The 15,441-nt window shown below is 53.4% G+C and overlaps 1 protein-coding gene across 1 annotated transcript in view; it reads right to left on the bottom strand.

The window, feature by feature from the left end:
- Positions 1-12,416: 12,416 nt before the first annotated feature.
- The window catches only part of KCNA10 (potassium voltage-gated channel subfamily A member 10), a 48,027-nt gene continuing 45,002 nt past the window's right edge, over positions 12,417-15,441 (bottom strand). Inside the window, exon 4 of the mRNA XM_041748567.1 lies at positions 12,417-13,953. Within this exon, the coding sequence (XP_041604501.1) occupies positions 12,417-13,953 (1,537 nt within the window). The remainder of the gene's footprint in view (positions 13,954-15,441) is intronic.

Genomic DNA, 15,441 nt, shown 5'->3' with positions numbered 1-15,441 from the left:
CAGTGGCTCACAAGTGGCATTCTGGGGGGGGGGTGTCCTCCCTTCCCCACCGTGTCTGTCCATCGGGCCCCCCAAAGCAGTCTCTCCCCCGAGGCTGCCGCTGCCCAGGCTGCTCGGGAACCTCCAGCTCATTCCGGGATTGGCCGGCCGAGGGGTGTGGGTTCCAGGTGGGATCCGCCTGTCTCCCCAGGTGAGGGCAGAGGAACACTGGAAGCACCAGAGCCAGAGGAAGCAGGGGGCTCACGTGGGGCGCCTTCTGCACGGCCGGCCGGGCCTGGTCGTTCTCTCCTGTGGTGGATTTACCCGATTTACCGATTTACCACATTTACCGAATGCCTAGCTCGAAGGGGTTTGAGGCCCAGCGGGGAGCGAAACACGAGGTCTGTGCCCCTAGAGTTTTGCCGGCTTGAGAGCTGTGGGCAGCTTTATCACAGCGATTTAGGCGGTGGGACCATGCTTGGCATCTCAAATATTCTGTCCTATTGTCCTCTCAGCTGGTTGCGGCATCCTCAAAAAGGCTGGTCCTCCCGAAATCACACTCCATCTGGCAGACCGTTTCTTTCACCAATGAGTGTCCCACTTTTTGGTCTAGAAGGTGCTTCTGAGCCCCGGATGTGGGGCGGGTTCGAGGGAGCAAAGGGAGGCCCGGACTCCGCGGACCCAGCCAGAGGCCCTGGGGGGGGCGCCCTGTCGCTCACCGACCTGTCCCTTTCTGGGGGGGGGCTCTCGGAGCACCCCCCCCTCCCCCCCGCTGCTCCAGACGGGCCACCTGGAGTTGAACAGCTTCTGGGCAACCTCAAAGGGCCCCCAGATGAGATGTGACCTTTATAATCCCAGCAGGGGTTGTTGGAGGGTCTGAGAGCCGAAGCCAGAGAGCAGCCGACAGCTGGGACGACTTGGGACAGCGGGGAGGAGGCCGCTCAGGCCCCAGGGAGACTCTGCCCTGCTGCAGGGCCCACCGGCCTGGCCCCCTGGAGAGGCAGCGTCCTTACCACTTGCCCTTGAGGCTTTTGGTGACTTGGTCAATCCCCTAGGTCTTCTGGTGGGCAGCCCCCTGTGTGGGGCCCCGGAGCCGAGGACTCTCGCAGCAGGCTCCCAGGCGCTACAGGGGATGTCGGGGTGGGGGGACACCCCCACAGCCTTCCCTGATGAAATAAGACCCAATCCTCCAGGCTGGGCGTTTCCAGAGGCTCTCGTTGGACAGCAGAGGCTGGACCTCTCAGGTGAGTCCCTTCCTCCTCCGGCAGGGGTTGGGGTTGGGGGTGGGTGTCTGGTAATCACCGATGCCATCTCCACCTGACTTCCCGAGGGGCTGCTCCCTTTAAATCTCTGGCCCACTGTGGGTACACTACTGTAGTGCACAGGCTCTGGGGGACTCCGATGGGGGCTAAACAAGAGCACATGTTCGCAGACAGCTAAGTTTGAGAGCTATGCTGTTGATCTACTCTGTGTCTTGGACAATTTCTTTTTTAAAGATTTTAATTTATTTATTTATGAGAGAAAGAGAGAGAGAGAATGAGAGAGAGAATGCATAAGTAGGGGGCAGGGGCAGAGGGAGAGGGAGAAGCAGACTCCTCGCTGAGCAGGGAGCCCAAAGAAGGGTTCAATCCCAGGACCCTGAGATCATGACCTGAACCAAAGGCAGACGCTCTGCAGACTGGGCCACCCAGGGCCTCCAGCCGATTTCTTTATAACAGATACGATCAGTTTTCCTTGCCATGGCATCGAATTAGTGCAAATTTAGTGACTGGAAACAATGCAAAAGTATGATCTCATAGTTCTGGAGGTTGGAAGTCAGTGGACTAAATTAAGGTGTCAACAGGACTGCCTTCTTTGGGGGAGTTCTAAGGGAACATTTATGTTTTTGCTTTTTCCAGTGTCCACAGGCCGCTGGCATTCCTTGGCTGGGGGCCTCATCACTCCAATCTCTGCTTCCATTGGCATATCTGACTGTGGCCTCTTCCGCCCTCCTGTAAGGGCCCTTGTGATTCCATTGGGCCCATCCACATAATCCAGGATCATCTCACCACCTTGAGATCCTTAACTTAGCCACATCTGCAAAGCCCTTTTTGCCACGTTAAGGCAATATATTCAAAAGTTTCAGGGATTAGGACATCTTTGAGGGGGCATTATTCTGCGTCTCACATCATCCTATTGCCCTTACTCTCAAGTGCATATCGAGCTCCCTTCCATGAGGTCCAGATCCAAGGGAAGGAGGTTCTAGTAGATGTGGGGGCTCTCCCTTCACCCGCCCAAGACTGTCCTCCTTGGACAACTGATCAAGAGTCCACTTCCCCTTATCCTCCAGGGGTGACTTTTCCCTATAGTTTTTGTAGGACAAGCTCATTAGAATACTATCATTACCCCTGACATTGGCACCCCAATCCACAGCAGGATGAACTAGCACTAGGATGTCAAAGCTGAGCACTAGGATGTCACAGCCAGATACTTGTCCTCTCAAATCCCATGCCCAGCCTACCAAACTTCATTGTCTTCTTCACTGAGAATTGTTTCTGTGAAGAGAGGGAGGATGTTTAGCTTATCAATGCCTAACTTGGGGAGAGGGCACCATTGTGGAGGAAAGGAAAGAAGGAGTGCCCTCCAAAACTTGGAACTGCCAATGTCTGGAGGCCCCTCTGAGGTCCCAGAGCTGGTCTTTGGGCCCCTCTGGGGACTAGACTTGATTTCAAGTGGTCCAGGAGCATGTGGTCATTGAAGCCAAGAGTCTGGGGAAGACAGTGCTACCTTGACACTGGGTTTGGGGAAAATAAATAGAAGGTCCTTGTTCTCACTGTAGGCTAGAACTGTGTGGAAATCCTTTCACTGAGAGGTGGGACTGTCTTGATATAAGAGCAAGTTTTTAAAAGTTGAGATAAATTTGAGGTTGTCAGATGGGGTTCATCTCTAACCATGACATTCATTAGGCTCTGTGATCTTGACATTTGTGGGCCTCAGTTTTCTCAGCTGTCAAATGGGAATATAGGAACTACTCACTGAGGACAGTAATAAGGAAAGTGAAGAAATAGATGTGAAAGCTTTTTGTATGAAGGGGTATGCTACATGGGAATGTTATTGTTATTAAGGGAATGTGAGCAAACTGGGAAATATTCGACTGCAAGAGTCAAGGGACCAGGGGCAATTGCAGCTTGGGACATCCATACCCTGTGGCAGAAAACTGGGTGGTCACAGTGGTCCCGGAATTGAGCTGATGTGGGAAGCCTTATATTTTCCTGTGGTGAAAAAACCCACAGCCCTCTCCCCATGTGCTCCTCTTTTTTTAAGATTTTATTTATTTATTCATGAGACACACACACACACACACACAGAGGCAGAGACACAGGCAGAGGGAGAAGCAGGCTCCATGCACTGGGAGCCCGACGTGGGACTCAATCCCGGGTCTCCAGGATCACGCCCTGGGCCAAAGGCAGGTGCCAAACCGCTGAGCCACCCAGGGATCCCTGCTCCTCTCATTCTGACCATCCCTTCCTCTGGACCAGCTCCACTTTGGTGAATAACGTGCTATGAAATGCTTTACCCTATGTTGGTCGACAGCCTTCCAAAATGGCTTCCAGGAATCCCTGCCTCCATGGATTTATTCACCTGTGTAATGCCTCCCCTTGAGTGTGGGCTGGATTTAGTACTACAAACAGAATACCCAACGTGATGGAGTACCACTTCCAAGGCTGTTTTGCAAAGACAAGCAACCCTCTCACTTGCTCACTCTGAGGAAGCAAGTTGCTCTGCTGCGGGCTACTCTTTGAAGATGGCAAGGAACTGGTGGTAGCCTCTAGCCAACAGCCAGAGGGCAACTGTCCCCCTCACTCCAACAGCCTTGGAGAAACCCAATCCTGCCTACAGTCATGTGAGGGAGCTGGAAGCTCCTGCGAAGGTGTTGGAAAGTCATGTGTGGGGCTGGCAGGTCCTGCGAGGGGGCTGGAAGCAGATCCACTGGCTTGGAGCCTTAAGATCACTGCAGCACCAAATGACACGTTGTTCAGCCGCATGACAGCCCTGGAGCCAGTGGACCCAACCGAGCTGAGCCTGGATTCCTGACCCACAGAAACCATGAGACAATAAATGTATTTTTTAAACTGTTAGATTTTGGGGTAGTTTGTTATACAGCGATAGATAGCTCCTTGCACACTATTCAGCAAGAAGGCCTCGCAGTATTATTACACTTTTAATTTAGTGCATACACCTGAACACTTCCTGTGGCCAGGCATGTGGTATCAGGGTTCTGACGCTAGGAGATGAACCAGACGTACCCCACTCTCCAGCAGCTCCCAGTGGATGGAGACGGGCACACATGGGGTGGGCAAGGTGAGATCAGAACAAGCTTCATGGAAGAAAGAGTGTTTGGAATGTCTTGGGGGATGGGAAGGATTTCAAAAGGCAGAAATAAGGTGAAGGGGGGTTGTGCACCTAGCCTGGGTGGCTCAGTCGATTAGGCATCTGACTCCTGGTTTCCCTCGGGTCACAACCTCAGGATGGTGAGAGGGAGGCCCACCTCGGGCTCCTCGCTCTCCAGGGAATCTGCTTGGGATTCTCTCCCCCACCCCCCACCCCCGCTCTCACTCTTTCTTGCTATCTCTCTGTGTCTTTAAAATAAATGAAAAAAATCTTAAAAAGAAAAAAAGAAGAAAGAAGGTAAAAGATATCACAAGGGGGAAGGAACAGGGGTGGTTAAAAGTGTTCTCCAGCATGTGACACGGAGCTGCCCAGGGAGGAGAAACAGCCGGGCTCCCCTATTCTGTGTGAGGTTAGCACCAGGCAAAATTGGAGGGAGGATGCCTCTTCCCATAGCCTCCTAGAGACGGGGTGCACAGGCGGTCAGGTTGGTGGGGGTGGTGGGGAGGGGAAAGGGGGGGATGCGCGGCTCTCCCCGCCTCCTGCGCTCACCATCCCTGCGCCCAGCCACCTACCTCCGGCCTCGGTGTCAGGAGCCCTGAGCCCCACGGCGCCGCGTGCAACCCACGTCAGCTACTGTTCTTTTTCAAGGACATGATCTGCTTTCTGCAACGTCCCTCCTTCTTTCTCTTACTTTCCTTCTCTCTTTTGTGGAGCATCCGCTGTGCGCCAGACGTGGTGGGGGATGGTGGCACTAAGGGGCACAGCCGTGGCTCTGGAAGGGTGTGCCCACTGATGATGAGCTTTCAGTCTAGATTTTACCCGCCTTTCACGTGGGTCAGATGCACATGAACTGCGCCCCCCTTTGGGTAGCACCTCTTACCGTTTGCTAAGCAATTTCATGTGTTATCCTGTGAATTCTTAGGCTAAGTGGGCTCAGGATGGCGGCCAGTGGGCCCCCAGCCAGCACAGAGCGTGGGTGTCCCCACTCTCCGGGGCCAATGGAGCACAACCCCAACAAAGGAATAAAGTGACGGCTGGAAGGGACGCATCTGCTCTTGCCGAGTGTGTGCTCGGGGAGGTTTGTTTCCTGGGTGCGTGGGGCAGAGATGGAGGGTGCGGCCAGCAGAGCTCGAGCGCCCGGGCCCAGCGAGGCAGCGCAGCAGGTGTGTATGTCCTCTCGCTGGCAAACGCCTTTGTGCCTGCGGCCTGCTTTGCCGCCCTGCTCTGTCCCTGAACCTCCTTACGGCTCCCACAGCGCTCTTGCCTTCCTCCTCCTTCCCCACCCCCAGCCCCAGATGCTCCTCTGGCCCTGGGAAAGGACTCCAGGGACAGTGTGTGCAAGCCAGGCTGGTGGGGTGTGTGGGGTTAGTCGACCTTGACCTCAGGGATCCTTTACTGGGACTGTAAGGCCATTAAGAAACTCCACAACATGACTCAAGCATCTGAATAAAAACAACTTCACTGTACTGGTCATGAGTGGGAGCTGTTTCCAGAAGCTGCTCAGGCTCTGCTGAGATGGTGGCACACCAGGCTTGAGAGGAGGGTGGGGGCCCACCCTCTGGGGACTTGCCTAGTACCCCAGCACCCGTAGTGCTGGCTGCCTCCTCTCCTCTCCCTCCCACCCACTCCTTGCCTGTCACACCTTACCCTCTCTTGGTTGCTCCCCCTGGCCTGAGGAGGCAGCAGGGGGAGGGAGGACAGCCCTCCTAACCCCTAGCTCACTCTACTCCTTGACATAGTCGTGAGGGGTAACCCTGCCACCCAGCACCCTCCACGGAGGCCTAGCCCCTGAGCCAGGGGCAGTGTTGTGGGGACCACACAGCCTCTGGTGTCAGTGCTAGTGGCTGTCTCTTCTCCTAGCTGTGTGACTTAGCTGCTCTGAACTGGTTTCTCCATTTGCAAAATGGGAGATGATGATTTTTTTTTAAAAAAGGTTTTATTTATTTAATTGAGAGAGTGAGAACCAGGGAGATCACAGAGCAAGAGGGAGAGGGAGAGGGAAAAGCAGTCTCACGGCTGAGCAGGTGAGGTCACGTGCTGAGATCATGACCTGAGCTGGAGGCAGACGGACACTTAACCAACTGAGCCACCCAGGTGCACGGAGATGATAATTTTCATGGATTGAATTGTCTCTCCCACCCCCCCAAATGGTATGTCCAGGTCCGAAGTCTTAGTGTCTCAGAATGTGACCTTATTCAGAGTTAGGGTCCTTACAGAGGTAACCAAATTAAAATGAAATCGTTAGAGGGCGCCTGGGTGGCTCAGTTGGTGAAGCATCTGCCTTTGGCTCAAGTCATAGTCCCAGGGTCTTGGGATGGAGCCCCAGGTTGGGCTCCCTGCTCAGCAGGGAGTCTCTTTTTCCCTCTCCCCTCCCCCTGCTCATGCTCTCTCTAGTGTACGCGCGCGCTCTCTCACACTCTGTCTCTCATAAATAAATAAATAAATAAATAAATAAATAAATAAATAAATCTTTAAAAATAAAATAAAATGAAGTCATTAGGGTGAACCCTAATTCAGTACGACTGGTATCCTTATACCAGGGGGAAATGTGGACACAGAAACAGACCCAAGGGGAGAGGATGTGAAGAAATTAGAGAAGAAAGCCGTCTGCACACAAGGAACCACCTGGCGGCACTGTGATCTTAGACTTCGAGCCTCCGAAACCATGGGACAATCCATTTCTGTTGTTGGAGGCACACGCCCTGAGGCAGTCCGTGGTGGCAGCCTGCGTGTAATGCACCCGCCAGAAGATGCACGTGAACATTGGGCCCCGGGGAAGGCCAGCTCCCCACGGCGTCCGGGGGAGACGCCCGTGGTAAGCTGCGTTGGCCAGACCCGCTCTGCTCCACCGACGCCTAGATGCTGAGATCTGGGGAAGTCCCTGAACTTGTCAGGACCTCCGTTTTATCACCTCCAAAGAAGAGCAAATCCCAAAGCCCTCCTGAATACCTTCCAGCGTCCTCGTGAAGTTCAAATGAGATAAAAACACACACAGGGTGATTTTATCCACCCACCACCCCGCATTAATTACTGCTGCAGTTAATCCTGGGACTGGAGGGGGACGCCTGGGAGGCTCAGGGGTTTAGCACCGCCTTCAGCCCAGGGTGTGATCCCAGAGTCCACCGGCATGGAGTCCCACATCGGGCTCCCTGCATAGGGCCTGCTTCTCCCTCTGCCTGTGTCTCTGCCTCTCTCTCTCTCTCTTTCTCTCTCTCTCTGTGTGTGTGTGTCTCTCATGAATAAATAAATAAAATCTTTAAATAAATCCTAGGATGGGAGGGGATTCTGAGAACACAGAGAGGTGTCCAGGGAAGCTTGGAGGTGGGCATTCCTACTCTGTGGGAGAATGAGAGTATCTTAGGCGCCCGCAGTGGCTGCTGGTACCTACTGCCCCATCTTGAACTCAGGTATGCTGCAACCAAGAGGCAAGGGCCCTGCTTACGTTTTGAACAGTTTTTGGAGATTCCTCACGAAGGGGGAAATTTCCTTATTTAGTGCCTATTCTACAAAAGGGGGTTATAGATGACGTCTCATTTGATTCTCTTGATGTCCCTAGTAGGCACAATGAGCCCCAATTTACAGTCGAAAAGGATTGGGTCTCAGAGAGTTTGAGTAAGCTGGTCACAGTCACACAGCAAAACTGCGATCCGAACCTCGCGCTGTAAAACCAGGGCTCCTTCCACACGCCGATGCTCCAGGCAGCTTCCCTACCAAGTAGAGTGAGTGATCCACGTCTGATTTCCAGGAAAAAAGCTCCCACCTACTATTAAAACAGTCGAACTGAGCATTTCAGTTACATAGGATGCTTCAGAGGAAATCGTAACCAGCCTCGGGTCATCCCAACGCCTCTTTGCTGTCCAAGTAACTATTTTTAACCTTTAGTCTTTTCTGTCTTTTGCCTTCTTCATCCAGCTTCCAGGAAGGCTCCAGCCCATTGCTCTTCCTACTCACTTACTGAAGCTTTTAAAGAAAAGCCCCTTCGGTTTCCAACACGCTGGACTCGGGCACCCCGCCTGCAGCTCCCAGGCCTAACTTCCTCTGTGGCCGCCTGTGGTCCCAAAGAAGAGAAAGAGAGCCACAGCGCCCTGGTCCTCCAGCCCTGTGGCAGTCCCCACCGTCTCCAAGATGAGGCGGACACTGTCGGGAAAGGGAAGCCGTGTCCTCCCTTTCTCCACCCAGGGAAGCATCTGGTACCTTAGTCCTCAGGACCATGAGACCGTCCCCATCCCTCTCCTCTCTCCAGCCAGGCTCCCTCGGGCCAGGGTTTGTGGACCCCGGCCGGCCCCCACCCCCAGCTTCAGAGTCTTCCCAGGGGAATATGGTAACGGGCTGCCTCCCAGTGTGCCTGAGGGTTGCTTAGCCTCACTCCGAGGCTTTGTCCCAGGCCTCCCGGATGAATGAGTCAGGGAGCAGACGGGTGGCTTGCTCCTATTCACAGGGACAGCTCTAATTGGTAGAAAGGCTGTTTCGCCTCCCCAGGGGCAGACAGAGCTGCAACCTGGAGACTGAGGGAAGAATAGGCCCGCTGTCTGTACCCCCCAGAAAGTGCAGTGTGTGACATGGTGGCTACTGCTGACCTGCTGCTGCTTGGGAATCTTGGAAAAAATTGAGAATTCAGGCCCCATGGAAAACTCTGTGCCAGGAAGTTACTTCAGCCCAGTCTCCAGGTAACTGGGTCACAAGTATTGTCATTTGGGGGCATGTGGGGGGAGCCGGGGGCCTGCAACTCAGCCCTCCTATGGCCTTGGCTCTGCCTTGGATTGTTTCCTTGCTTCTCTTCCTCCTCCCCTCCCTTCATCTGTTGAGCATCTATTATGTACACGACGCTGTGCTGGGCTTATAACCTTAGGAAAGGCACAGCCGTGGCCTCGCAGGGTTTACAAGCTGTGAGGGGGTTTTTATGCTCAGCTCCATCTACTTCCATCTGACCTTTGGCATGTTTTACCTTTGCTGAGGGATTTAATGTATTAGTTCACGTGACAATCTTATGGGAGCCTGGTGTCACTTATTATTTCTGTTATTTTTTCCCTGCTGTATTTGTATTTATTATTTCTGTTAACGGTAGAGCCCTAGGGTGGTGGTGGGAAGGAGGGGGCTTAGCCCCGGCCCGCAGCAGGTTCAGAAGAGCAGAGGCTCCACCCCAAACTCCCAACGAGGGTCGCTGCCCCGTTCTCCGCGTGCATCTGCCTGGCACCTCCGCCGCGGGAGTAAAATAGCATTCATAATCCGCTGACATTTCATAGGCAGCTTTTTCCCTCTGCTTCTCCTGAGAGGCAATAACAAAAGTTGGTGTTATCTTCCTTTTACCCATCACCCCAGGTCCCGGCCACCCCCGGTGCCTTTTCATCCCCGTGTTTGAGGGCAGCCGTTCTCCTATCTCAGGGATGGGGCTGGGCAGACACTGTGGTCTCTGGGGACATTGGGTGGCTTTACTCCTCTCACTTCAAAGGGCCTTTGGAGGCTCCACTCCATGGGGGAATGCGTTTTATTTTTTAGAAGGCTGGAATCAGCTGTGGAGGAGGGCAGGGGCTCCTTGGGTGTCCCCTTTCCTCCTGTCCTCCCCGCCAGGACCTAACAGAAAGGGAGGGGGCCTTGTCACCAGTGGGCGGACCCCACTGGTTCCTCTGCAGCTGCTGGGAGGTGATCTGGGCAGGACTTCCAGGGAGAGAGGGCTGCCTTGGGCCTGGGCAGAGGGCAGTGTGAGGCGAGCAGTTCAAACTGCCTCCGGAGGCCAAACTGCCAGGGTGCTTGAGGAAGGTGGCCTTCTGGAAGCTCAGGTATTGCCCTGGGAAGCTGCAAAAGGGTCTGAGACATGGTCCTGTGAGTGACCTTCAGAGCTAGGCCTTTAGAGAGAGAAGGAGTCCTAGGTCCCCTTGGGCTCCTCTGATCCTGTCCACCAGGCAAAGCAGCCCCAGGGGGAAGGAGGCAGGGGGCATGCTCCGGGCCAGGCTTCCCTGTGCCCCTTCTCGGCTGCACCTATACAGGCTGTGATCCTGTAAAAGAGATGCTGCACCAGCCAGGGGGAGCAATCCGCTCACCAGGCCACCAGCCTGGAGCCAGAGCCCAGCATAGGGCTTCAGCATGATCCCACATGTGTGAATCCAGGAGTGCCTTGTGACATCTGGCCAACTCCACACACTTGTAATGAGGGATGGGTAAGGAATTGGAGAGTGGTCTGAAAGAGAGCAATTAGAAAGGGACTTAGAAGATTGTGAGGAAGATACCCCAAAGCCCAGAACCCTGAAGCTAAGGCCTAGGACAGGAATCCTGCTTGTCCAGGTCTTAGCGCAGTGATGTCTTATCCGGGTTTTACATGACTCAGTACTAAGTGAGAGCTCGAGGCTAAAGTATGGGAAAGAGATTGGGGTTTTTAGAGCACGAAAGGCCATACAGATGACTAAGTCCAGCTTCTTAGGGCATGGCCTAAGGACAACAAGAAAGAAGAGAAGCAGTGCATTTGTTAGGCTGTCATGGAATGGGAGATGGTGGTGGTATCTCTGGCTGCAGCACTGTGTCTGGCAGGGTGTGTGGAGCTGGGTGTGCTCCAGATTGTGTGCTGTGGATTGTGTGGTTTGGACTGTGTGAAGTGGAACTGGGCAGTGACCTGCAGCCCAGATGCCCAGAATTCTGATGCTGATGCACTTTTGAGATACATCCAGACTTAGGCATTGGGCCTGAGGAAGGTGCAGGCCTCCTTACTTGAGGGGATGAATGGTGGTGGTGGTGGGGGGAGCATAGAGTAAAAACTTCCTTCTCTGTCTTTTGGGGAATTCCAACTCCATTTCCTAATCCTGGGAGTGTAATGTGCTGAGCAGGATCCACTCCTAAGAGGGCAGTTCCTCGGGTGAGCCTGCTATAACAACCCTCCTTGGGTGGGCCTGGAATCTGGGCACATGTGTTAGGGCCTTGTCACTCTCACTCCAGCTGCCCCACGGGCTTGTAGTCAATTGCTCATAACTCAGTGAGAACTGAACCCCAAGGCAGGCGGACAGGTCTATTTTCCTGGAGCAGAGCTCCGAGGCTCTGGTTGCACACATTTCCCACACTCAGGATTGCCAGCCTGTGCATAGACTCATAGAGATGGGCCAGGTGAGAAGCACCTGGGAGTGCTTCTGCTTGTCCACTGCCCAAGGAGGGGACTGAGGAGCAAAGGGCCGGGCAGGTTGTGACTCCCCAGGCTTCGTGGAGATGCTGGAGTCCCCAGGGAAGAGTGTTCCTGCCCAGAGGTCTGCTGCCTGGATCCTCTGAAAGACAGAGCCCTCACGTCCCTCTCTCTCCAATTCCAAAGCATCCACAAACAGAAAGAGCTCTAGACTAGTAGGTAGGTGTGGGTTCTGGCATTGATTGTGTCACCGTTTCTGAGTAAGTCGCTGTCCTTGGGTTTGCTCATCTACATGTGAGAATAATAACCAAATCTGTCCTACTGGTTATTTTGAGATTCAGTGAGATACTGTTGGTGAAAGAGCTTTGGAAAATTTATGCAACGTGACACAAGTGTAAGATATTATTATTAAACAACCCGGAGCTCTTACTCATTGCTCACAGCATTCCCCAGCCTTTTAATATGCCTCCTCTTGGGAAGACCAAAGCCAGTGCTTCTTCATCTTTAAGGTGGAAATGAATCACTTGGGATCTTGTTAAAATGAGAATTTTGATTCAGTAGGTCTGAGGTGGGCTCAGATTCTGCATTTTCTTGCTCCCAGGGATGCCAATACTGCTGGTTCTGGGGACCACAGACGAGCAGCAAGGACCCAGAAGTACCCCTCACAGAAAACAAGGATGAAATCTTCCAATCTTTGGTTGAGAGAAAACAGCTTAGAAAATGCAGCAGAAGTATGGATTTATTCAAACAGCTTGCAGTCCAAGATGGCCTGCTATTCACAAGGGATAAACTTCGTTCTTTGGAAAAACAGAGAGGAAGAGGCAGGGAGGGGAGAGAGAAGCTGTGGGCATGGGGACAGAGACAGAGAGATAGAGAAGGGGAGAGACACATAGAGAAAAACACAGAGAGAAAGACAAAGAGACATAGACAGGGAGACTCAGGGAGCCACGGAGCCCTGGACAGGTCACTTCTTGGACCCCTCAGAGGAGCAGCCACCGTTGGTCTTGCTAAGAGAGTCCATGCTGCCCAGTCTTGAGCCCACGCTGTTGAGGATTTTATCAATTTCACCCGGGATGCTTTGTTTCTCCTCATTCTCAGTCTCCCGATGGTAGAAGTAGTTAAAGTTGGAGACAATGACAGGCACAGGGAGGGCAATGGTGAGGACCCCCGCGATGGCGCATAGAGTGCCCACAATCTTCCCCCCAGGGGTGACTGGGCACATGTCACCATAGCCCACGGTTGTCATGGTGACTACTGCCCACCAGAAGCCATCAGGAATGCTAGAGAAATGGGACTCTGGCTCATCCACCTCGGCAAAGTAGATGGCGCTGGAGAAGAGGATGACCCCAATGAAGAGGAAGAAGATGAGCAGCCCCAGTTCCCGCATGGACGCCTTGAGCGTCTGGCCCAGGATCTGCAACCCCTTGGAGTGCCGGGAGAGCTTGAAGATGCGGAAGACCCGCACCAGCCGGATGATCCTCAGGATGGCCAGGGACATGTTCTGCTGGGTGCTGGGCTCTGTCTCCTGGACCAGCTCTGTGATGAGGGTTGCAAAGTAGGGGATGATGGAGATGATATCAATGATGTTCATGATGTTCCTGAAGAAGTCGGCCTTGCTGGGGCAGACCACAAACCGGAGCACCAGTTCGAAAGTGAACCACATGATGCAGGTGGACTCCACCATGAAGAAGGGGTCAGTGAACATGGTGGGGGAGAGGACTGTCTTACTTGTGTTGAGGCTGGGGTCTCTCATCACCTTCAGCTCCCTCTCCTCCCGGAACTCCGGTAGTGTTTCCAGGCAGAAGATGGTGATGGAGATGACCACAACCAACACAGAGACCACAGCCACACCGCGGGCAGCGCTGGAGCTCTCCGGGTACTCGAAGAGGAGCCAGAACTGCCGGTGGAAGTCATTGGTGGGGAGCGGTGTTTCAGGGTCCTTGATGAAGCCTTCATCCTCCCGGAACTGGTCCATGGCCTCGCTACCCAGTTCATAGAAGGAGATTTCATCAGCAAAGACGTCGATGGGGACATTGGCAGGGCGCCGGATTTTCCCACCTGATTGGTAATAATACAGGATTCCATCAAAACTGGGCCGGTTCCTGTCAAAGAAATACTCATTTCTCATGGAGTCGAAGAACTGCATCCTTTTCTCCCGGTCTCCCAGGAGGGTCTCAGGGAACTGACTGAGGGTTCTGAGCTGGGTCTCAAACCTCAGCCCAGCAATGTTGATGATCACCCGCTGGTTCCCTTCATTCAAGACCACTGGCTCCGGCCCTGGGGAATCGACATAGTCTCCCGGGAGCCTGCAGAAGGCCGTCTCAGGACTGGTGCTGTCACCGATGAGGATCCTCCAATTGGAGAAGGGGCTGCTCCCAGGCCGGCCTTTTGGGCTGGTTGTGTCAAAGTCTGCGGCATAGCCTGGCCCTTCCTGGATTTCGTCTGAGTTCTCGAAGTTGACCAGAGCAACCTCCATTTCCTTCCAGCCACACACATGGGGCCTACGGGAGTCTGGAAAGCAGCATGAGGACCCTCAGGCTTCCCGGCCTGCCTCGAGCTGTGGAGAGGAAGAAGGTCATCATGCAGGGGCCAGGGTCAGCTATGTGGGCTCTGGACCATTGAGGTAGGACATACCAAGGGATTAAAAATAACTTCTTTTTAGCTTGGGAAGGAACCTCGTGGCTGCTGGGACACCGGTCTTCCCTTGAAAGCCACTTGCACCCGCTGAGCTTGCTACTAATCACGATAGTGGACTGCGGAGAAGCAGCCTGGCTAAGAGCGGAGCCCTTCGTCCAGCAAGAGGGTCTCCGCACACGACGGACAGAAGAGGGCATAATGAAACAGCAAGTTAACTGATGAAACAGCAAGTTAACATTTCTCAATAACAAGAAAGGTAATTTTGTATTTGGATGAAGTGCTCCAATTCTCCTAACACTTTTCCCTGCCACCTCAGCTGGCTGCTTTCTCTCACGCTGCAAACATTTCTCATGACCGCCACCATCCCTCTTGGGCCAAGTGGTGGGGCAGGGTGGACGCAAGAACCCAGCTGACTCTGTCCGGAGGGCGAATAAGAGGACAGAGTTGGGGGGCAACCGGCAGACCCCTGTGGCAGCGCACGCTGGCCATCTGGGCCTGGGCCCCTCCTCTGTAAGTGACGCTCAGGGTTGTTTGGAGGCGACGTTAAATGAGATAGCATATGTCAAATGCTATATCTGGTGGAAAGATCATTAAGTCATAGCTATCGTTTTTGCCGAATTCTTCACATAATAGGGACTTCAGCAGCTCCAGCCATTGGCATTCTTTTGGCATATATCTAAGATGTTTCTGGGGAGTGATTATTTGTTTATCTATCTGTTTTATAGAGTTGGAGAGCGAGATCATGTGCAACGCGGGGGAGGGCAGAGGGCGGGAGATAAGCAGATTCCTGAGATCATGACCTGAGCTGAAATCCACTTGGGTGCTTAACCAACTGAGCCACCCAGGGGCCCCAAGAATGATTTCATTTTAAAAAATCATTTTAGGCAGGTAGGAAGTAGGGGTATGTGTGTGTGTGTGTGTGTGCACACGCGCGCGCGCACACACGCATTGGGGGCAGGGTTAAGGAGAGCATGCCCAGCGGGCTCACATACCCACAAACACAGACGAAGATTCCTTCCTCAGGGCCACTCAACTTCAGTTTCGCCCCAAGGACACTGAAGCCAAGAAGGCTGGGGTGCAGGTGGGAGAGAGATAAAATCTGTGGTGGTCATGACCTTGGAGTTTCAGATACAAGGATTCCTTGCAGGATGCAGTGTTGTAGTCTTTTTGAAGTGGTTTCACATTTCTGTGTCTCACTGAATGACCATAATTGTGTGAGGCTGAAACATGTGATTTCTGTTTTACAGGTGGGAAAACCGAATCACAGGGGCTAAGTGGCCTCCCAAGATCACACTAGTGGTACAGAGTGTGAGCTGAGCCTGCTTCCTGGCCTGGGGCCTTTCCTGCTAGAC

Source organism: Vulpes lagopus, chromosome 3, assembly GCF_018345385.1.
Source record: "Vulpes lagopus strain Blue_001 chromosome 3, ASM1834538v1, whole genome shotgun sequence".
Classification (NCBI taxonomy): domain Eukaryota; kingdom Metazoa; phylum Chordata; class Mammalia; order Carnivora; family Canidae; genus Vulpes; species Vulpes lagopus.
This window is presented reverse-complemented; position numbering and strand designations above follow the sequence as displayed.